This window comes from Siphateles boraxobius, unplaced genomic scaffold (assembly GCF_051911475.1).
Source record: "Siphateles boraxobius isolate OS27281-9 unplaced genomic scaffold, OSU_SipBor_1 8, whole genome shotgun sequence".
NCBI classification, from domain to species: Eukaryota; Metazoa; Chordata; class Actinopteri; order Cypriniformes; family Leuciscidae; genus Siphateles; species Siphateles boraxobius.
In genome coordinates this window covers 1709598-1734258 of record NW_027509208.1, presented here as the reverse complement: position 1 = coordinate 1734258, position 24661 = coordinate 1709598, and the positions used below count along the sequence as shown (strand labels likewise).

At 36.0% G+C, this 24661-nt stretch overlaps 2 protein-coding genes across 4 annotated transcripts in view; both read right to left on the bottom strand.

The window, feature by feature from the left end:
* Positions 1 to 1532: 1532 nt before the first annotated feature.
* Positions 1533 to 10673, bottom strand: LOC143729174 (endothelin-1). The gene is made up of 4 exons (XM_077220280.1): positions 10574 to 10673; positions 3008 to 3155; positions 1725 to 1853; positions 1533 to 1642 (listed from the first exon to the last, which is right to left on the bottom strand). The coding sequence occupies exons 1-4, from the start codon at positions 10626 to 10628 to the stop codon at positions 1540 to 1542; spliced, it is 435 nt and encodes a 144-aa protein (XP_077076395.1). The 5' UTR covers positions 10629 to 10673; the 3' UTR covers positions 1533 to 1539.
* Positions 10674 to 22098: 11425 nt separating this feature from the next.
* Positions 22099 to 24661, bottom strand: part of hivep2a (HIVEP zinc finger 2a) — a 71000-nt gene continuing 68437 nt past the window's right edge. For all 3 annotated transcript variants that reach the window (XM_077220277.1, XM_077220278.1, XM_077220279.1), the window contains one exon: positions 22099 to 24600. In XM_077220277.1, coding sequence (XP_077076392.1) covers positions 23836 to 24600 — 765 coding nt within the window. In that variant the 3' untranslated portion in view covers positions 22099 to 23835. The remainder of the gene's footprint in view (positions 24601 to 24661) is intronic.

The window sequence follows — 24661 nt, the reverse complement described above, 5'->3', positions numbered from 1 at the left end:
AAGAGTTATGTAAAACTATATACTGTTTGTTTGATATTAAATATTCACATTACATTTAAATTCACAACTATAACCAATATTAAAGAGGTTGCCTAATTAAAGATCAAGATGAATTGAGACGTTTAGGCCTATGTGATTCAATCATATCTTGATAATCTTAATCATCTGTTTTTAGCTCACTTTTAATCATTTGTTGGGTTTTGTCAGGGTGTTTCCCAGAACCTAACAGGGTGGTTAGTGGCTAGCTCAATGTGTCTGACTGTAACAGGGGGACAGGAATAGAGAGTGTTTGTTCCTTTGTCCCGGTAGTAAAGGAGAGCACCACAAATTCCTTCCAGAAGTTTCTTGTGAAAGCCTTCCTGTGAGGTAAACCAGCATTCCTGATGATGCCAAAAATGAATGGAGATAAGTAGCCGGCCTTATATAAAGATCCAGGCACTACTATGCTATTCACCTTAACTTACATGGTAAATCCCTCAATATGTGATCACTCAGTGACCAGAGCAACTAACAATATTGGTTTACACCAGAAAGGCTTTACACCACTTCATGGAAAACAACAACAGGAAAAGAAAGAGCGAGTGCAGTTATTCAGAAAATTGCTAGCCTCTAGCACTGTGGAAACATTTAGCTTTGCCATTACCCTGTCCCTGTTTGATCTCCGGGCACTGTGACAGTTTTATCAGCTTCTCTCACACTACAGTATACCTTTCTGAAGTTATTTTCTGCTTAACTGTAACTGTCGCCCACTATTTCTGTGCACTTAACCTCACTTTTATTATAGGCACGTTTATAAGCAATTTTCATGTCATTGGAAGTTTAAAATCCAGAAAGTAGTGACACAAACCAAAATTAGATGCCGCAGCCATATCCCATCAAGAAAGATGGTCTATGTGCATTTAACCAATGACTGGGTTTTAGGTTTTTATTATTTGCCTTTTCACATTAAAATAAATATTCAGCTCATTCATCAGATTACAAATTGATTGCAAGTTTCAACTGTCTGAAAAATCAAACTACTGTATATCCACTGAAAAATGTGAACTGCTTGTCCTAGTTCTGTACATACACAGGCATTTTTTATTATTCATTAACAAACATCCTGTATTTAATTTACAGAAAGCTAGACATAATATTAGAACTCCGAACCTTGGATGACAGAGTGATCTTTACCCAAGAAAAACTAATATGTTTAATGTCAAACCTAAAGTGCCCACAAACCACTATTGCCCTTAATAAATATTCAAAATGTATTCACTATAAGGAAACAAAATTGGAAACATCAAATGATATAGTATATTACACGTCAATTAGAAGCAATACGGTTTTACAGTATTTCGCAAAATACTGACAGTTGGATAATGTATCACATATTTGCCTTATACTGTCAGATGCTAGCATTTTATGACAAGCCCAATATGTATAATACTATACTTTGTAAACCATTCACAGCACACATATTCAGATATATACGGCCAGGCTTGTTGCCCAAATAGCAATAATATACAGCAAGTTACTGTGTAGTTTTTTTCATCCCTCTCAGGTTTGTATTAGATTGTGCCTCCTCTGTCTCTTGGGGAATCTAGACTTGTATCGTTCTTTGTTTCTGGGATGGTAACTTTTGACTGAGACATGTTCATCTCTGAAAAAGATACCAAGTAAAATTTACATCAGTAAAATGCAATGCAACTGCCACAATGTGCGATTTTAATAATGACACTTACTTTTGCTGGAGATCCAAGTAAGAACAAAACCGCACACATTTTGTGTCTCTTCTATGTGCGCAGTGGCATCGGTCCATATCTCGTCTTAGACGCATTTGAAGTGAACCTACACCATAGGGGATGACCTGACTGAAAGAGAACAGCTGATATTTTTAAATGCATTCCAAACATATTAATATTTAACATGTTTTTTGTTTTTCTTGTTAATCAAATGTAATAAATTATTGAAAAAAAAATTTAGTCACACTTTAGATTAGGGTCCAATTCTCACTATTAACTCACAATTAACTACGACTTTTGCCTCAATAACCTCCTAATCGCTGCTTATTAATAGTTAGTAAGGTAGTTGTTAAAGGGATAGTTCACCCAAAAATGAAAATTTTGTCATCCTTTACTCACCCTCATGTTGTTCCAAACCTGTATAGGATATTTTGAAGAATGCTGGTAACCAGATAGTTGATGGTCCATCAACTGTCTGGTTACCAACATTCTTCAAAATATCTTCATTTGTGTTCAACAAAAGAATGAAACTCATACAGCTTTGGAACGACATGATGGTGAGTAATTGATGACACAATTTTCATTTTTGGGGGAACTATCTCTTTAAGTTTAGGTATTGGGTGGATTAAGGGATATAGAATATGGTCACGCAGAATGACCAATACATGTTCTTTATGAGAAGTAATAAACAGAAATGCTTTATAGATGAAATTACCTAATTTAGTAATCGATTATCTTTACAATGGAATTGAATCAATCCAGAACTGACTTCAGTTGAACAACAGCCAAAAAGCATTATTTTCCTGTTATCACTGTAAAGCTGCTTTCAAACAATCTGTATTAAACTGCAAATAAAGATGACTTGACTAACATGTATAAATGCTTGGTTTTGACCATATTCATAACATATTTAAAATATAATTTTTTATATTATTTAGTTTTTTTTCACAATAAAGAGTTATTTTCAAATTCATGAACTGAATAAAAAGACTTGTGCTTCTTTGAATTTTCAAGATATAAAAGACTTCCCGAGAGCCAGACCCTCAATCTTTAGTTTCTTGGTTGTTTTTCACCAAATGCAGTCTGTCTGTCCTCAGGTCTCCATGCGTGGGCCACATTAATGAGACCACACACTTAAATACAACCAGACACGTGCTTTCAGTGTACAGGTTACCAGCTTCAGTCCCCCACCGATTTCAACCTCCACTTCTCTCTCTTTTTTGTATTGCTCAAAGAGATCTCTATAAAACACACACAGACAGATCAATGTTTGGATGATGTACCTGGGTGTATCGACCCAGACAATTCCTATGTGGCAAAAGTACACACATTCTTTGTCCTTCAGGTTTTCACAGGAGCAGCGTCTCTCGCGATGGTGAATTTCTGGAGGAACATTCACAGATGGACTAATGTTGGCATGTGACCCTGGGACTGAACAAATACAAAGTTTAAACAACAGGTACAGTGACAAAAGAAACTATCAAAATCAGTAAAGACATGTTACACAATACTTCTATCTCAAATAAATGATGTTCTTTCTATTCGGTTTTCACAAAAATATTAAAGAGATGGTGTAATGCCCTTTTCACAAGATGTAAAATAAGTCTTTGATGTCCCCAGAGTGTGTGTGTGAAGTTTTAGCTCAAAATACCCCACAGATATTTTTGTATAGCATGTTAAAATTTTAACTTTTTGAGGGTGAGCAAAAACGCACCATTATGTGTATGTTGCTTTGAATGCAAATGAGCTGCTGCTCCCGGTGCAGAGGGCTGAGCTTAAAGAGCTCGTGTCCTTTTACCTCACACAGACATGCTCTAAAAATTTCAAAAACTTTGAGCCTGTTATGTTCAAACCGTAGTCAGACAATGATGGAGAGTCTCAAGAAGAAGTGACAACATGTAGAAGCAACAGGACATTTCTGTTTGGTTAGGGACTGTTCGTTATTTATTTAAGGGGCCACCGAAGGAGTTTTGAAATCTCTAGTCAAAAAAGACTTGACCCTCCCTTCGCCAGTAATACATTTTTTTAAGAACCTCCAAACTGATTGTGAAAAAAGGCATGACCCTCCCCTGGAAAAGGGCATGACATCTTTGCGCTTGGCAAAGATTTTCAGATAGCCATTGTTTTTTTACAACCATGACAAACGACTAAACTCCTGCTTTCTCATCTTACTAAGGCTGTAACGATAGACCAAACCTACAATTCGGTTCGTATCATAATATTTTATTTTAGATTTAGATTATAGATTTTTAGATGTTCGGTGCTGATGCAGTGGTGACGCGTTCATGTAACAAGGGTGGCGCTCCCAATAAAGTATCTTAAAGCTGCTACAAAGAACCGGCAAAAGTAATGATTGTGAATATGTCAAATATAGCAAGGAGAGATTTTAATTGTTTATTGATAAACAAGTTTTTTCTGTGTCAGTGTGTCGGCTTCAAGATGAAGTTGAAGATGCTGACTCGCGATCTTCACAGTAACGCGCCAGAGAGAGATGCAGATTTCATACGGATTACATAAGCAGAGAGCAGTCTGTTTTTTGTTTTTAAATGTTCTGTTTAAAAGTAGACATCAAGCTTTCTATATATTTCTCAAGTCTGTTGAGGCAAGTACACTATACGCTGAGTTTCGGTTCATTTATGAGACAAGAGTCCAGTTCACGCGCCGGCGACTCCGTGTCATGATGATCTATTTTCTACTATATTTACTTCTTATTTATTAAATCCAGGCAATTGGTTGATGAAACATTAATTCAAATTAAGATACAATTAATAAAAAACGAAATTTACTTTAAAGAAAGGCTTTGTGCTTTCTGAAGTCGCTTTCAGAGCGGTCATGTCCGTAACGGAGAACTGTCACGTCCGTAAAATTGTTTTTTTCCTCATAAATGCGAACACGAAAAATTAAATAAAAAATAATATTTTATGTTCAGTGGAGGCCGACCCTTCTTCATCCGGTCATTAGCCTACTTTTTTTTGCGTAGTGTAGCAATAGTAATTCGTAGAATTATTAAAAAAATATTTTGCCACCTAAAAGTTAAAGATTTGTTGTGTCACGTCACATGTGTATTTCACTCAAATTAAATATAAAATGTGTAGATGCATGTGTAGACTGATATTTGTCTAATGTCTTGACTCCTTCAGTAAGGGATATGGATATATAAACAGATTCAGTATTAAATGCATTCTCTGATCATTTATATTTCAAGTTTTGACTGCAAATGTCACGTCCATAACGCTGGAATTGCCCAAATTGAAAGAATTTATCCTCAAGTATTTTTTTCTGCGTATTTTATTATGTTAACTTAAAATAATTCTAATAGTAATTTAAAAATGTGGTAGCCCTACGTCTAACACATCACACTCCACTGTTATGGTGGCAATTTCAGTAGATTTACTCACTAACATTGTTGTGGAAACACAATAAGAATGGAAACTAAAATATGGTAGTATCGTACAGCACACATTCTATCAGCTGCAGTTCTGGCGCCTCAGTCCCAATACACTCAACGTACATTCATATCACATGTTAATGCCGCGGTAGAGTTACACTCACAGGACACTGCACTTATTCGCAATCACAAAAGTTCATTATTTGCTCGTGCTTTAAAGCTATGCCGGGTAAACATTTCATTGGCGTTCTGTACATGATGCACTTTTTCTGAGCGTGTACTGAAGTGCACGCGCACTGTCAGACAGCGCCAAACTGGATTTTTGTTGGGTCAGACCCATCTGATAGGGGGACAGAGACCGAGAGAGCTACATAAAGCTACATAGAAAAAATATTCACCAAACAAGCCACTTTGAAATTTTGCTGTTTTCATGAATACAAAAGTTGGGTGGCCCTCCCCCTAGACTAAAAAAAGTTGAATGACCCTCCCCTCAACAAAGAATAAAAAGACATGACCCTCCCCTATTTTCCTCCGGTGGCCCTTTCCATAAATACCGAACGGTCCCTTAGTTGATGAATTTATGTAGCTTATGCGTAGTTATCTTCTAGTCATTGATTAGCATATTCTGTCTTGATAATCTATAAATCTTGTTCCGGGGGCGGGGTTTATGTAAATTCTAGGGTTGGTGATGTCACTAACCCGGGAGGAATGTCATGTAGTCCCTACCAGCCGTTTGTTGTAGTCCTTAAAAAGGAATTTCTTTAAAGGCAAATATCTCCCTTTAATCTGAACTTTGAGCGTTGTAAATTTGCAGATGTTGTTTATGCTCAAACAGCAACATTACACACTAGCTAAAGTTAGAAAAGTGAAATCATAATCAACCACCCCTTTAACAAGCACAACAGTTTTTAACATTGATAATGATTAGAAATGTTTCTTGAGCAACAAATCAACATATTATAATAATTTTGTAAGAACACTGCAAGACATCACAGAAATAAATACATTTTAAAATATATTCACATCAAAATATATATTAACAATTTTACTGTATTTTTTAAATAAATAATAATCTTGATAGTTACAGTAAAAAAACAAATGAGGTAAGCCTATCAAATATAGCCTTCAGAATGCTGAAACACACTAAAGTCATGGATTTCTAGCAAATATTTTCCTATTTCCCCAAGCCTATGTTTTGCTTTGTTTTTTGCTTTGATGTGAGTTACGCTTGAGACAAAACCTAAAAATGTGTCAAAATATTAGTCAGTGCGGCATCTTCGATTGGCGATGTAAGACATAACATGTCTAAGCTCTTGCTGGTGTCTCAACATTTCAGCGATGTTGTGTCTCCAAGGTCCTCTTTGTTTTAGGCCTTTAATCCAGAGGATTCTCAGATCCAGTTTTCATGTAACTATGATCTAATAGGTTATCAGTTCAGAAGTGAATTTCCACGCAACCTCAGTTAAAAATAATAAAATCATGTTACAAAAAAAGGAAATCTACAAACAAAATGGCTTAGGATGCATGAGCTTCATTAGAGTTGAGGGAAATGAAAAGCCAAGTGGCCCATGTGGCCCATGTTTAAAGAAGACAGCAACTACGAATCTGTGGCCAACCACATTTAATGCCTCTAGGATTCCTGCAGCGCATGTAGATGGTACAAAGCAAACCGCCACTACAGCTTCCGATGGTTGGGGTTTTAAAAGTTGAATCAAAAACAGATCTCTTGTTCATCAGCAATATGGTAACTCTTTAACAGAAAAACAAATCTCAAAGTAAATACAAAAGAACAAGAAATGTATACATGACACACCAAAGTACTTTAAAGAATACCATGGTACATTTGATTTCCAGGAAAGTTAGAGGATGGGGTGTAACGATACCCTTATGTCACAGTTCGATACACATCACGATACTGAACTCACGATACAATATCATTGCGATAAGACACATGATAAAAGGTTAACAAAATATATACTGTTGATTAAAATGCCACATTTGGTATTACGTTGTTGGTGTATGAATAGGCTTGGACTTGGTGCTGATAACCCAATGCACAGGACAATATTGACACCAGAATAAAAATATTCATGATTCTGAAGCTGAAAATACAGAATTATTTTAGACGAATATGCTTTCACTCTGTCACTGACTAGATATATTTAAAATAATGTAGGCCACTTTTTACAGGTAACATAAGACATTTGACATTATCAGGACCCACAAATATTTCCCTATTGCATTATTATACATTATTTTCAACATTATATAGTACTTTCATGACACTAAAACTCTGAAAACGTTTTTTTTCTCACATAGTAATTTTTATTGGTAAACAATCAACAATACATATTGTTGCATTTTTGTATTGCGATATATTATGACACGATATATTGTTACACCCCTATTAGAGGATAAATTCTTTAATGAGGTACGATAGATGAACTAAGGCTGCAGGAGGTCTCGAGCTCTTGAAGGCTCTGCAGTGGTGACTTTTGTAACATGGAAGAGGTGTTTTAGTTGGACCTCAGTAACCTGAATGACATTTAAGGTGCTCAATCAGGCGAACAGAGCCTAAGGCTCTAGACCTTACAGAAACGGATGAAATTGCATGCCCCGTTCTTGTGGAAAGCTATCTGGGAGTGATCACAGTAATCCATCACTATCACAAAGCTGTGGGGGTCTAACTATAGAAGTTTGATGTGGAATACACAACAAATGGTCTGACTTTTGTTTTGATGCTGGAAAACAGTTGTCATCCATGTCCTCAAGGCGTCAGTTGAGGTTTCCCAGTGAAGCATTTGGGCTAGTTTTCATATATCAGGTAAGGATAATGAATCACAACAAGTAGCTTAGATTTAGAGCTTGGAATTTGTTACAAATCCATTGGAACGTCTGCTAAAAATCCCTCACATAATTAACATACAACTGACTTTATACCATCCTACCCTTAATCGTGAGAAAGACAATGAGGAAACGTTTTCTTTATCCCTGTAATATTTTACCAGACTAGACTTTTCTAACTCTATGCTGGTATGAGACGGTGAAACCTAAGGCAAGCTCTGTACTCCTCGGCACATTTTGTTTTCCCAAGAGAAATTTAATTTTGTGACCCGTGCCCTGAAGAGAGAGATGACTGCCAAGTTGGATCAGTGTAGATTTGTGAAGGACAGACGAGGGATTACATAAATCCATAACCACCAATGTTAAACCAGACCATCTCACCTATGAAGAAGCAGCAAAAGCTTTTTTGTTGTTAGCAATAAGATAGCGATAAAATAGTTTGACTGCCGTTATTAAAATGAAAAGCTGTGATTATTTCTGCCCTGTGTGAGACCGGCCTTGAAATTCAAAACTTTGGAGAAATATGGCTCTGTAGTTCCAGCAATGAACCATAATAATATTCATTTGCTGTAAAGTATATTATCCCAATCATTTGCAATGCATACATTCGATGCTGAAACTAAAGAGCTCAACAACAAACTTGGTTATGAAAAAAATGTGAGCCAACCTGCAACCATGTTAATTGATTCAAGAAAATGTCAAACATTTCTGAAATGTATAATGTTTACAGAGATAACTTGCACTGGTTATGAACTCTGCATGCTATTAAAATGAAGCCTACCCACAGTGCAAAAGCCTTATTTCCTCCAGCTAGACCATTCTGAAGCACTTCTCTCTGCTTTTGCTCCACCATGAGGGAAGTTATATGTTCTGTGGTCCATAGAAGTGGTAGGAGATGGCCTACACATGGGGAGTTTACACCCTTACCCGCTCAAACCAGACGGATTAAAAACCATTTTCCGCCACATTTAACCCTAATTCATCCATTCAATCTTATACATGTTTACAACTGCATATTTTGACTGGTGTTATAAAAGCAAAGACATTTGATAACCGATAACTGTTTGTGTTAACTGTTTGATAACTGTTTGTGAAAAGCTGACTATTAGACAATGAGAGTTAATTAAAGATCTATCATTTACTCCTGTTGTAACACAAAAGTAGATATTTTGAAGAATGTTGGTAACCAAATAATTTCTTAAAATGTTCCAAAGTCAGTTTTGGAATGACATGAAGGTGAGTAAATGATGACAGAATTCTTATTTTTGGGTGAACTGTCCCTTTACCCTTTTTTTTCTTCTTTAATAATTGTAACTTTGGTTGTCATGCTAAAAGTTCAAATTAAAACATATAATCTAGTATTTGTCAATAAAAAATGATATTATCCTCTAAAAAGTATAATATATATATTATCCTCTTGAATATTATATTATCTTTTTATCGCCTTTTTTATTACATCACATATCTTAGTAGTTATTATAAATTAGGTTTCATTTGAAAGCTTACTCACTTGGGAACTGTGTTACCATAGAAACGGTACTCTAAATTATTTTTTTACTTTTGGCGCATCATCATGTTTCACAATTTATGATTTTCTAATCTTGACAAAACACATATTGTCAGAAGGGTCTGAGTCTCAAGGTTCCACATTTTGTGACAGAAGTGATATTTGGACAGAAAGTTATTTATTTGTTACGGCAAAATGCATACAATTAAATTCAATGGAATTCACCCGGTGGCTATTGTTGGTATTATGCCTAAACAAAATCAAAATTCAATTTTTGTGATATCGACTTCAAATTTGGAACACAACTTGTTTATATACATGGCTTTGACTTTATAGTAATTTTATTTACAAAAATATTTTGTAAAATGTCTATTTTATATAAAAGAAAAAATATTTAGTACAGTATATTTAATTTACTGTAAATTTAAACTTCCATAACTTTTTCATACTCTAATTTTTTGAAGTGCTTTCATTTTTAATTAAAACACGACCAAACTTAGGTCTATATTCCAAAGCATTCTTGAATTACAACCATTTAAGTTTGAATAAAAACTTCTCAAAAGGGGGGGGGGGTGACAGTTAAGGGGTTAAAAGTGTGTGCATCGACTTTATGTGACAAAGGTCAGAACTCCTGTTATGATGTAGAATTTTTGAGGTGCACTCTTGTCATAAATTCATCTATTACTGTTCCTACATAATTTGTAACAAAAAACAGTGCTAAAATATCTATTTAGGAGTCTTAGAGCTTTCCAACGATATATAGTTTGTCATGATTAGATTAGGATTTAATTGTAATATAGTGAAGTAAACGTAGGCGTCCCGCTAGCGGGATGGTGACAGTTTTAAGCAACAGCAATTAGAACATCCTTTAAAATCATAAGAAAACAAATCTTTTTAATATTCAAATTTGATGTGAAAATATATTTCAATTGCAAAGAACAAACCAGAGAGAATCTGACAATGAAGTTTTGTCATCAATATGTTTTAACTGTTAGTGCTAGACAAAATCTTTTTAATTTACGTTTTTCAGATAGTAAAATACTCATATTGTTAAAGATTTGAACACGAAGACAGAATTATATATATATAAGAAAGATCATAGCCATTTACCTTGTTGCTCCAGTATGAAAACAACCATACTTATTACAAATAAGGAAAAATCCATGATGCAACAGTGCTTTAATTAAGCAAGCCTGTCTCCTAGATGTCTATCCACACTCAGAGAGCAAAGCTGTGTGGAGTTTCACTCTCTCGACACCTCCAGCCTACCACACCCTCCTCCCCCCATCTCCTTCTTTGGATCAGCCTGCCAAGTTGTTCTTCACAATGCTGGGGACAGGTGTTTGACCAGACACATTGTATGGGAGTGTCAATGGGAGAGAAAGAGAGAGAGAGGGAGACCTTGTTCTCTTTGTTTGGAGATGTTCTAACTCCATATGAAAGCAGGCTTTCTCGACTTTGTCTGTTTTCATCAAGTGTTTCCAGCATGGTCAGAGGTTTATCGTATCGACGAATTAGGTATGCTGGAATTTTTTTTCGCACTCTTTGCTTTTGCCTTCCTGACGCTATGTTAGGAATGGAAGTTTGAAGAACAAAGTCAAAACTACAGCCTGGAGAGGAAACCCAGCTTTTTCAAAGTGGAAAGCCTAGACAGACCAGGTTTTTTTTCCCCAAACCAAGGGAAGCCCATTGTGGTAAACCTCCATCTTAATTAAAACAATAAAAAGCCAATTGAAACATCTCAATATAAGCATCTGCGTGCCAGACTCTATTAACTGTGGAGGGTTCCTCTAACTGGTTAAACATTTCCTAAAGTTCAAAAAAAGTTCTTGCTCTCATTTTTGGACAATTATACCATAATGAACTCAAACTTTGTGAAAATGATAAATATAACAAGAGCTCCACTATCCAAACAGGCTAAGAAGAGATATTGCGTGAAAGTTGTTGAGAATGGTCTTCAATTGGGCCTGTCATTTAATCACAGTGGGGGCAAACTGATGTATGGAGCGCCACAGGGGTTATTTTTTCCCAGCCGTAGTTCTATTTAGCTCACTTTTTGACTTCTCATTAGTCCAGATTAGGCTTAGTTTTGCATTCAGGAGAGATAATTAAAGGCTGGGCACAACACAAAACAACATATTTGGTCACAGAGCCCCTGGCTACAGCAATTAGATCAGTGAGGTGAGGTGCGGTGGAGAAGGAAGGAGAACTTCAGAGCTCCAAACCGATTCTTCCTGCAGCTGCGGGACAGACTCAAAGAACAGTTTCAGCGACGGTCTGAAAAAATGCTCACGCTCCTGAATTGAACTGTGAACTATGGGACACCATGCCACTATACAAGTTAAACTGATTTTTTTTTTTATGTGAATCTAACTTTGTTATTTTATTGAAGACTTGCAGTCTTGGTCTTTGTAAGAGAATGACAGGAATGTTTTTTGATTTGTTTATGCAAGTCTTAGTTGCTGTATGGCATTTCATATCACATTATGCCAGCGCTTTATGTTTTTAATTGATTAAAGATCCATTGTAAGCAATGACCATGTGCTGAATAAGTGCTTATTAAACTAATAAATATGGCTAGCTCCTCCAAAGTACAAAAAAATAAATAAACACAAAGGCATGTGGAATCGTTCACTAAATCAATCCGCAAATCAATACATTTTCTGTTTTCACAGAACACAGACCTCTATACAAGAAGAAAAAATCTTCGTTAACTTTTCAAAAGAATTCTTGTCAGCTCGCCAAACTAGCCTGAAATGAAACAATCTGTTCATGATTATCCATCCTGGAACCAGCAAATACATTCAAATTAAAATATTGAGAGAAGACAATGGTAAAGCTAGACTAGCTTTAAACCCTACATTATGGGGACAAAGATGGGAACATTTAAAATCCTTGTGGGGACATTTTTTTTGGTCCCCCATGTGTGGGGGTGTGAAGTGATGTTTTAAAAAAAAAAGTAAAAATGCAGAAAATGTTTCTGTGATAGGTAGGTTTAGGGGTTGGATTAGTATAAGGGGATAGAATATACAGTTTGTATAAAAATCCTCATGTTTATGGAAAGTCCCATGTGTGTTTGTGTAGATATAGACAGATAGATAGATGTAGCCTTAGACGGATAGATAGATGTAGCCTATGTAAATAGATGTAGGCTATAAATATATAAATATGTAAATGTGAATGTAGCACACACACACACACACACACACACACACACACACACACACACACACACACACACACACACACAGACACAGACACGCACGCACGCACGCACGCACACACACACACACACAGGGATGCTACACGTTGGTGGTGTTTGAAGAGATCCCCCTTCCACATGTGAAGCACTTTGAGTAGGCCTACCCAGAAAAGCGCTATATAAATGTAACAAATTATTATTATAAAAAATGCAATAATTACAATACAATTTAAATTATGATTTGCTTTACAGTTTTTTACAGTCGCTAGGACACATTCCTCAATACTTAGGTCACTTTTTCAAAACTCTTCACACAGTGAGCACAACAGAAGTGTACGTGGGCTAAACTGTGGATCATTTATCATTGCTTTGGCACAAAATGCATTCACTACAACTTTCAAATTACACTAATTATATTCTCACTTCGACACGACAACCGCCAAAACTCTGTGAACTTACAGGCCAATTTGCACATGCTTACATACTGTTTTCAAAACTGGTAAACTTATGTTTAAAACAATAACATAATACAAAACTGAATATGACAGCAATTTGCTACATTTCTACAGTAATATTGAAATGAAATATATTTCGAATCTAAAAACTTGTTGAAGATCAGATCTTGAAACCTCTGATATCATCTTTTTGCCCGCACACAAGAAGTGTCACAGGAACTGTCATCATAAACATAATACATAATAACATAATACAAAACTGAATATGACAGCAATTTGCTACATTTCTACAGTAATATTGTAATGAAATATATTTCGAATCTAAAAATGAAATGCTATAAAAACAATTGGACCAACCACAGCTGATTCCTATTGTATCTGTATCGTGGATGGTGTGTAAATTATTGTATTTTGGAATTACTATGTGCAAAAAAAAAAAGACAAAATATATTGAAGCACTGCATCATGTCTGATTCATTCCAGTAACATATATTGCAATGAATTCTAAACAGTAGAGAGGTGTGCTTGTTTTACAGAAGAAAAACATTGTATAATGCTACCTGTTGTTAGTGTTTTTTAGGTCATTGTTTTGTGGTTGACAAAGTGTGTTTGTTGTCTGTCAACCTTTGCTTGTGTGATGCAAGAATATGTTAATTTGAGAAATGTATGAAGTGATTTGGTAGTTTTAGTGCATTTTGAAAGTGAAATGAACTGCTGTGCCGAGCTGAAAGTTGGTTTGGAGAAATGTGTGAAGAGTTTTGAAAAAGTGACCAAAGTATTGAGAAATGTGTCCTAGCGACTGTAAAAAAATGTAATTAAAAACAATCAACAATTCCAGGCATAGATAATGAAGGTGATGTCATTTCACACAAGGTATGACAGAAAAAATGTGCACTACAACTCCACCTAGTGCTCAGATGTGGGAATTACATGAAGCGTTCAAACTACAATCTCATTTCTAGGCCAATTTTTAAAGGTAGGTAATACGTTAATCAAATTAAAATGACTAAATTAGACTGATTTTCCTAACTCGACAACCATTGCTCACCCATTGGTCTACACAATGCATAAGAAATGGTTTTCGAGCGTTTCCCTACATAAATAATGTTAGAGATTCCCGCTCAAAGCTGCACTTCAGAGTCAGTCAGAGCTTCAGTGTTTACATGAACCACCTTGAAAGTTGAGCTGGCTTGGTTAATGTCCACATTGTTATACAGCAAAAATGTACGTATTTCGAAAGTACGTAAAAGTTCAGATGATGACTGGCTAACAGTAGCCTTTGTTATGCTTTATATGAACTTTATAAAGCAAATTGCTTTTGAAAAATTGTAGGCCTGAGCAGTAAAAAAAGTCTGTTGTCGTTCCCAGGGTTTAGATTTTTTTTAATTATTATTTTGGATTTTGTATTTCAGTTTTATAGTAAAGTTGTCTAGCCTATAGTTAATTTTAAAAAATTGCACACCAAAAGTTCTTTGTTACATTTGTTTTGAAAGAATAATAAATTATGATTATTTTAAGATAAGGTACTTTTTTTTTGGTACTTTGTCAGAACAAACAAACAATGTAGCCTAATATTTACATAAATACACCAGATTGTTAAAGGTCAGGAAGTGCTAATGCTTTCTTCTTACCAGAATGAAGCTTAATGTACGAGGGGATGATAATCTTATAGAAAGTCCTGCTAGCACAGTTCCACCACATCCTGTCTCATATTCAAGAGCTGGGCTTGGACACACATGCAGGGAAATTAAATGTGATTTACTACCGATTATCCCAGCAGGAAACCAGGGAGCCGGATGCATCAATCTGAGACACTTTCTTACTGAAAAGCATTGGCAACTTTTTACCTTTGATTACAGAATGAATGCTGACTGTTCCCCCCGGGCCGGTTGGGTGACTGTTCCAGGCAGTTAATGGAGCAGAGGGGACTTTTATCGCAGCTGAGAGGCTGTCAGCCATCAATTTGATCTCAGGTAGAATGAGAGCTTGTCAGGTACAGATTTTGTCCTCTGCTTTACACTAAGAACTGCTAGAACTTTTCTGTAAATTTCTCTACAGCCCTGGGGCCAATATATTGTTTTACGTTTAACCAAACCTCTTGCTTTCAGTTATTAAAAGTAAATAATTTCTTTCATAGATCACAAAAAGATTTTTTTTTGTGTGCAATGAAAGTGAACGATAATCAGAGGTTGTTAAGCTCCAAGAATGGCAAACAACACCATAAAAGTATCATAACAGTTAGTCCATAATAATTGTGAACTATATTTCAAGTCTTCTAAAGTCATCCGATAACTTTGTGTGAGAAAAAGACTGACATTTAAGAAACTCGACAGCCCCTGGTCACCATTCACATTCATTGTATGAAGAAGTACAGCACAAACATTCTGCTAAACGAAGAAATTAAGTCATACATAATGATGTGAAAGACATGAATGATGACAGAATTTCCATTTTTAAATGAATTATTCTTTTACAATGGCCCCTAATTTTGTGGAACTATCGTTGATTCGACAAAATGTCTAGTATTTAGGGAACATACACCGTATAAAAATTTTAAAGGTTGTAAATAAAACAAAGATTACTGGAGTATGCTTTACAGGAAAATACTATTTCAGACTACTACAACATTTCACGTTTAATTCAATGGGTTACTTGCCGTTTATTTATAATTATTTGCGAAATTTACTAGGAATTTTTCTAAAATTGTTTCTAAGTAAATTCTCCACCAATTTTTGTTTTGTTTTTTTGTGTGTATTACAAAATAATGTGCAATAATTCGAATGTATGGTGAACTGAAAATAGCACTTGTACACATCCCGCTGACACTAATGCTTTTATTTATGGCAATCTGTACATCAGCATTTTTAATTATTCTGATAAATCTAAGAACCACTTATGGAGCATAATAATTAGATAAGACAACAAAACTAATTAAAGGTTAAGTAAATGATAATTATGCTATTTTTGTGACGAATCACAGTAATTATGTAACCAGAAAAACACATGTTGGGCAACTGCGACTTGAAATACCAAAAAGATTTCGAGGCTATATTTAGATAATTGGGCTCAGGCAAAGGCTTGTTAGTTATTGGGCAATTTCTCTGAGACAAACATTGAAAGTAGTGGTTACAAATGCAAATTTTGTCTGACAACTTACCTTTAAGATGGCAATATCCGAAAACCTTTGTGTGTGTGTCTGTGTGTGTGTGTGTTTGTGTGTGTTTGTGTGTGTGTGTGTGTGTGTGTGTGTGTGTGTGTGTGTGTGTGTGTGTGTGTGTGTGTGTGTGTGTGTTGCTTTATTTTAGTAGTTATACATACAATACTGTTCTAAAGGCACAGGAGAAAGTCTCAAAATTATTACAATATTTTCAGAAGGAAGATTTGGAATTATGTTAGAATATTTCTTACTGGCATAGATAAATATGTTGTGAAGCATATGTGCATTTGCACAGTTTGTACAGTATATATACTGTAAGAACACGCAGTATTAAATATGTAAACAACTTGCTATATATTTAGTACTGTGTGTACTGTGAGTGCATTTGGCAGTTTGCAGTTTATGACAGCATCAGTGTACGGCAAGATGACGACAAAGCGTTCTAAATATAATGGACTATCAGAGGGTGGGCAGCCCTACAGTGCTCAACTGGATCAAAATACGTCAGCTCTACAAGAACAGTATTCTGAGTCTGCCATGGCTTACTGGGTTTGCCTTGGCCGAAGGCAGCCTGAGAGCCACTTAATAACAGCGAAGAACAGATTTTTCACCATATGCCATGTAGGTCTTGCTGGGCTTGCATCTAACCCTTCTATTCTACTGTCTGCCTGGCTGATCACTTCCTCCCTGCCACTGTACATTACACGTCTCTATTTGCTCAGTTGTGGAATTGTATATCCATAATGTACAAGATACGATCAAAGTCGAACTTCCAGGAGGGGATTAAGCACAGCTAAACATCCTCTCCTGGGTCCTGCCCTGCAGAAACACGACGCCTTTGAGGCCGTCGGTGGATTGATTTAGAGTTCTGCATTGATGGAAATGTTCTCCTGCTCTTGGCCGGACTCCTGCACTGTTCTGTCTGCCTTAGTCTATGGATGGAAATGAACCTGTTTGTATGTACCTGCACGCCTCCAGCTTTTCCACAAGCCACCAAAGCAAAACTGATGTTGTTCTTTCCCCAAGTGTTTCCAAATGAATCACTTTTAAAGGTGGCAGTGGTGATCACAGTTTAATCTCCTCTGACTAGAAAGCTCTCCACTGTCTCGTCCTTCCTCCTGATGCATGTATTGTACTTTTTAACGTTACTTTGTCAGGAGACTGCCGCTCTTTATTCCCCATTTAGAATTGTGGATCATAGATGGTGAAAATATTCATATGCTTATGCCATAGCCCCACGGAGATTTTGGAATGTGTTGAAAACTACAAACCAATCAGTAATGTTTTGCATTGTACTGTATGGCAATGGTTTCAAGTGTTTTTTTATTTTATTTATTTTTATGGTGCATGGAGTTACATAACAGCTGTATCATTTACAGCCTGATGTAATTTTCATTGGAAAAGAAGAATTGTGCAGCATTATTCAATGTGTTGACATAATTTCTAATGAAACAAAGACAAGGCGGGACATATCGAACAGCTGCTCCCCTTTTTAAAAAAATGTTGGATGGGCAACTCCGCCAGACAAAAAAGTCTTGCTGTTGAGTCTTGAGGATTGTATTCATGGTGCAAAAGCATTGAAGGATTTGTTGGGCACCTTTACAAATAAAGTTTCCAAAAGGGGTTTTTCATAGCGATGCAACAGAACCTTTCTATTAAAGCGGTCATCGGATGCCCATTTTCCACAAGTTGGTATGATTATTTAGGCTCTTCAAGTTTGTAACATACTTTGGTTAAAATTCCTCAATGGTTGTGTGAAACAACACCCTTTTTACCTCCTCAAAAACAGCGCTATTCACAGCGACCCGTTTCGGTGCATGTCTCTTTAAATGATAATGAGCAACTGCTCCTCCCACCCGTCTCTCCCATGGGGCGTGTCGACACAAGACACGTAAAGTGATGCCATGGTGGACAGTATACAAATGGCTGAGTCGGAAATATGCTAATATGAGAAATATGCTAATACGGGACAGGCCGTCAGTGGTCGTGGGCGGAGCATGAGCAATATGACATCATATTTCTCAGAAAATCCAAACAGCTTGATTATTGAGTGTTTAGGCTTTTTGAGGATTAAAAAAAGGAGTGAATACATTTTTTTTCATTGTATGGTAGTTGTGTCCACACACTGCAAAGACACATTTATATGCAAACACCATATTAAAGTGAATTTTGCATCTGATGACCCCTTCAACATTTTTTTTAAAAGAACTATTTTTGTTATTGTGAAGAATATTTCAATAATCTAAAGAACCTTTTCTCACTATAAACAATGTTTTGTGCAATGTGAATGTTCCAATAAAGTTGTCTGTTAGCCCACCCTCCAGATGCTTCAACATCTGCCATGGTTAATAGATGACTGTACAGAAATTCATTGACTTATATAGTGACTCGTGCACTATGTGACAGTAACATTCCATCAGATACGTTACTGTCATGACATGAAACACATGATACATTTCAGCACAGAATCAATTAGTTAGCACAGCAAGACAATCTCAGAGTAAGTATTCTTCTGTGGTAAGAGGGGAAAATAATTGCCTGTGAATCGATTTTGGAAAGTTTTACAGAAGCCCTTCAGCACACGAGAACGCTGGAGGGAACAGGCCATAAACAGTGCTATAAGTCTGACTTTGAGACCGTCGCTGTCTCCTTTACATCTGGTTCGTATTATGGCTCAGAAGTTCCCGCCAAGCCATATACAGTATGTCTGTCCCTCTCAATATACAGACAGGCCCAGACAAACATGGTCTTATCTGTGTGCCTTAATGAGCACTGATAGCAAACATACTGAAGACATAAGTTGCATTTGGTCACTCAGATATGGCTATTTTTTTTATTTATAATTTATGGAGCTGGGTAAAAATTTTAATTTTCTGAGGTTTTTGTGTACCGTCTGATTAAAAAAATGACTCTGAGTTGATCTTTTAATAAATCATATTTACCTATACAGTAAAGCGTGTAGATTATGATATCTGTTATATAGCAATTTAAGCATTCAAACGTGTAGCACTTTGGGTGAACCAAGTTCAAGTCCCATCCCGAGGTCCTTTCCTTGTCCTCCCCCTCCCACAAATGCTTCCAAATCTCTGTCCTATTGAAATAAAGGCAAAAATAATAATATAAATAAATATTATACATTTATAAATAAATAGCAACTGAATTGCATATTTTGGCACCTATTGTTATTTTATAAATTATTATTATTTTTAAATTGATTATGTATTTTTTTTGTAAAACAGCACTTCAATATTTGTTTTTGAAAGAAGTCTATAAATCTCACTTGGTTGTATTTATTGATAAAAAAACAGTTTTCTGAAATATGATTCAAATTTAAAGTAGCAGTTTTGCATTTGAATATATTTTAAAATGTAATTTATTCCTGCTGGAAATCCAGGATCAAGTCAGGATCACCCCCCATCTCCCCCCCCCCCCCCCCCCCCCCCCCCCCGCCCTTAAAATAGCAGCATTTATTTGAAATATTCAAATATTTGAAAATTTCACATTAATATTCAAATATTTGAAAATTTCATATTAATGACACATTCATTTGAACAAAAGTGACAAAGTATTAATTTCTAAAAAATAAAAAAGTAGTAAAGTAAAATGGACGTTATAATGAAAATATATAATCGAAGTGAGTCAAATTCTACATGCGCACTATATTGCGCAATCATTCTATAGATGGCGGTGTGGGAAATGGTTTGTTATGTAGAGTAGGGAGGGAGACCTATGTAACATTTCTTAAAAGTTAAGATTTCCTCACATTGTTCATGAAGCACAATTCCCTTCTTCAGTTAAACAGTAATGGATGCATCATGTGACACCACAGTTAATGATAAATGAATGTCTTATTTTGGCAATAACTAAGAATAGAAAACAAAGGAAAACTTGTGTAACGTTAATGATAATACAATTTCAAATGTACTGTGACATAATACACTGGATTTTTCCCAATAGTCTGTGCACTTGATCAGCTTTTGGATGACGTGGTACAACGTATTTCTAATCAGAGACTGCAGAATACTACATGAATTGAAATTTGACATCCTGCTCTATAGTGTGTACTACTGCACAGATAAGAAAAGACATGGTGAGTTGGTGACCTTCATGAAATATTGTTTGCTTTATTGCATGTTTCAAAGATCTGTCAACATTTTTATTGATGTTAGAATTACTTCTTTAAAATATTGCAAGCCACACGTGTGTGCTCTGCGCTGTATTATTGCTCATGTATAGTGTTAGAAAAAACACAGTTATATCCTAAACCAACAGATGGCAGTATGTCTTTAAGAAAAGACCTAGGACGCATACTTGGTTTTACACGCACACTGTAACACTGCAGCATGTGCCTATGACGTACTGTGACAAGTTTAAAATTACACTAAATGGAGCTTGAGGCCTCCCAGTAAATTTGTACGGAATGATATCCAGACATGATCTTATTCTCAGACTTGGTCAGAGATAATACCTGGTCACCTCCTGCAGGACAGGCACTGTTGTCGCTGTGTAGGAACATTGACTACACATGGAAAATGTGGGCTGTGGTTTTCTTCTCTTCTTGGCTAGAGGCTGCCTTAGTAAAAAAAAAAAAAGGGGGGGAAAATTGTTAACTGTTCCAAACATATGTTCCCATGGAAGGGGGCAGCACTTTTGGTTGGTCCCCCAACCTATGTACAGGCCTAACAATTATCAATTATTTCCTCCACTTTCTCTCTGTGTAGAAGCTGCTTAGATTTAAAACAGCCGAGGAAAATATGCCAGTCTGGTTAAATAGATCACAAACATTTATTGTAGCTTGTGTGTCCAGTTAATTCTAATCACCATCAGTTTGAACAAGGTTGCCTCTATTTGTTGAGACTGTTGGTATTTGTGCGCACATGATTTATACGACTGCAATCAAGTTTCTTCTTGCCCAATAAAATGATTCAGCTGCATATGACTATATTGCGCAATCATTCTATAGATGGCGGTGTGGGAAATGGTTTGTTATGTAGAGTAGGGAGGGAGACCTATGTCACATTTCTTAAAAGTTAAGATTTCCTCACATTGTTCAGGAAGCACAATTCCCTTCTTCAGTTAAACAGTAATGGATGCATCATGTGACACCACATAGTTACTGATAAATGAATGTCTTATTTTGGCAATAACTAAGAATAGAAAACAAAGGAAAACTTGTGTAAAGTTAATGATAATACAATTTAAAAAGTACTGTGACATAATACACTGGATTTTTCCAAATAGTCTGTGCACTTGATCAGCTTTTGGATGACGTGGTACAACGTATTTCTAATCGGAAACTCCAGAATATGTTCAGCTCATGTAAAAATATTAAATGGACAAAAAATGTGTATTGTGATGTGGTGAAATTTTGGGGAGATCAAGGTTTAGATCAAGGTAAATCTTACTTTAAAACTTTGTCTTAAAAAAAAAATTTCAAAGAACGCAAATGAACACATCAATGATTATTAGAAGTTTACAACTATTTGTCTTGCTGTTGAGATTAAAAATAATTTGAAAGACTAAGACTATCAGAATAACAAATAAAAAAGCAAAGATTGATAGGTTAATCTTATTGGTAAATGCACAAAAGCTGTCACATCAACCTACTTGTGTCAATGTGTATTAACGTTTTGGCAATACAGTTATGTACAGTTAGACTGCTAAAATTAGCAATGCGAGACACGTCTTTGTGTACTGACATCTATCTGATCCCTTTCAAAATCTTTGTTTTGTCTTCTGCTTTCTTCACCTCTCTTTTTACAGAAGTTGAAAGAATTTGAGCATTTGCATTTTTGAAAAGCATTGAGACATCACGGACATGCAAAGTTGCCATAGTTGTATTTATTTGAAAACAGCAATCTGTAATATTTTCACCTGTGCTGAGATTCGTCAAAACCAATATTGTACATAGTTTTTCCGCTGAAAATCACAAAGATACCCTTTTTATTTATTATTATTTTTTTAATTATATTTGTCTTTTATTCGTTTTTGTTTGTTTCAATACAATGATTTGTGCTTTTGATACCTTAGGTTTTAAAGACATGTTAATACAGTTAAGTGGATAGCAGGGACTACTGACAAAAAAATGTCAAAGGAGTCAATTACATAGATCATACACACAATACAAAATACAGATATACACACAAGAGTGCACTGGCTCCATACTCCAGTTCAGTTAGGTTGCTTCAACTCAAAACCTGTATATATATATATATATATATAAAAAAAAAAAATTCCAATCCCAGTACTAAAGGTGATATAATTTGGGATTCTTTAGGAAGGTTTAGGAAACATAAGGTGCATTTTAGGAGTTCTCAGTATTGGAGTTTTTGTATGTATATTTATAAAAGTGTTTGAGGACTGATGACATGGCCCATGACGAACTCCTTCAATGTATGAATATGTATGGCTATGAGCGTACAGAACCGTAAGCATCCAATATTTACATCTGTTGGAATGTTCCCATACTAATAATCAACAAGTCAAGTACTTCAAGCAACATAATTCACAGAAGATCAAAATACCTTTCACATCTACCCCAGTAAGTGGTGGAGGAAATGCAGAAGTGCGAAAGTTGATTCACTTGCTTAATGCTTAACAGTTCTACATTTAAAATGTGAACGATGAAATCACAACTAGTGTAGCCTACCAGCCAATAGGAAAGAGAAGGGTACAAGCACTTAGAACCAACTACCATACTGTATGCGGGTGTCAATCTAAAACATATGTGCAGATATATTGTTTTTTTTTCTTTCTGTATACTAGGTATATAAACATTTACTTTAATTATATAGAATTCTAAATAAAGCCAGTTTACTGAGAAGTATATGCACAAATACTTCTAATATATAAAGCCATATTACATGTACATAATTTTTGCTCTAATTATGCAATAGCAAAACCCATGCTTTACATAGAAAAGGCATCCACAACATTAAGAAAAATGTACAATTTATGAAACAAGATACAATAAATAGTATTATAGAATCGCTGCTGTACACAAAAGCCATTTAATTTCACACATATAAAAATATGTTTTAGTGCAACCTTACATGTATTGATACTTCACATCATTCAGACCTAAAGTGTCCAAAAAGACGGTAAATTGCATTTATTACAAAGCGGGGTACACAAAAATCGATATATATTTACATGTCTTCCTGTTTAATGCTTATAAGAATATAAGCAAAAAGTAAAGAAAAGGCACACACATCTGTACATTTTTTAAAAGTACCAGACAAAGTCCATAAGTAATTTTGGTCAGGCTCATATATAAGTTATTTTTTATATATATGTGTGTGTGGGTGTGTGTGTGTGTGTGTGTGTATATATATATATACTGTATATGTGTGTGTATTCTTTGAAACTTTAAATAAGAAAGTAATTATAGTTGAGATAGCAAGCCATGTTATAAAAGGCATGCTATACATGTACATTGAAACCACGGAATCAGTTCACTTGTTCTTTCGAGACTGATTTTGTATGTGTGCACATGGATGTACATTTGTAAATATAAAATTTGTTTTAGCATAATTTACCACTCTCCCTTCGACCTTGTTCACCTGTTGTTAATAGTGTCCTTTAAATCTTTGCCTTTCTTTATGGTCGCTGGCCTCTTTTCATGGCCCTGTTGGCCAGACACTCGCTCTGCTGTCACTGTGTTGTAGAGAGTGGGATGGCTTGCTGTGGGAGTCTTTGATGTGGCAGACATACTGCTCTCTGCTCTGGTGTGTAGGGGCTGACTGATCTCTGATGTAGAATAGTGCTGCGCTCTCTGCGCACAGTCTTGCTGAGCTGCGGGTGAGTGACATAATGTGTGCTGATGGTAAGGATCAATGGGAGCTGACAATTTTTCGGAGGTTTCCTCAGAGGCGATGCACAGCGATGCAATTGCCTTAGTGCATGTTTGGATGCACTCTTCTTGCTTGCTTTCCTTGTCAGACATGTCAGTGCTGTCCTCTCGTGACTTTTGTGAGGAAGGTGATGGAGCCTTGGGGGACATGGATTTTTCATGGGGTTGAGGTGAGTCTTCTGGGCCTCTGCTGGAGGGCCCTCTGCCCTCAGAAAGGTGGTAGGACACCTCACTGGTGCTGGACTCCTCTGAGGTGCTCTTCTGCAGGGGAAGGCGTGTAGGGTGGGGATGACCTGTGACAGAGGCAGGCACAGAATGGACCATCTGGATGCCGCCAATGGGTATCATGGAGAATGGAGTGCGGATCTGTTGCTGGGAGTGCAGGGGAAGGTGGCTAAATAATCCCTGGTGGATGCTGGAGGCATCTGTGTTGCGAGCATCCCCGTGAAGATAAGCTGTCTTTCGCTGGTCCTAAACAGTTGGAAGACATGGTTCATTTACATTGCATATGGTCAAAATTCCAGAAAAGCAG

What these genes read in the sequence shown, in the direction of transcription:
- LOC143729174 (XM_077220280.1), bottom strand. Translation starts at nt 10,628, where the DNA reads ATGGATTTTTCCTTATTTGTAATAAGTATGGTTGTTTTCATACTGGAG. An exon ending in GTCTGGGTCGATACACCCAG is followed by an intron (nt 1,854 to 3,007) that starts GTACATCATCCA and finishes GTTCTCTTTCAG; the next exon opens with TCAGGTCATCCCCTATGGTG. An exon ending in TACTTGGATCTCCAGCAAAA is followed by an intron (nt 1,643 to 1,724) that starts GTAAGTGTCATT and finishes TATCTTTTTCAG; the next exon opens with AGATGAACATGTCTCAGTCA.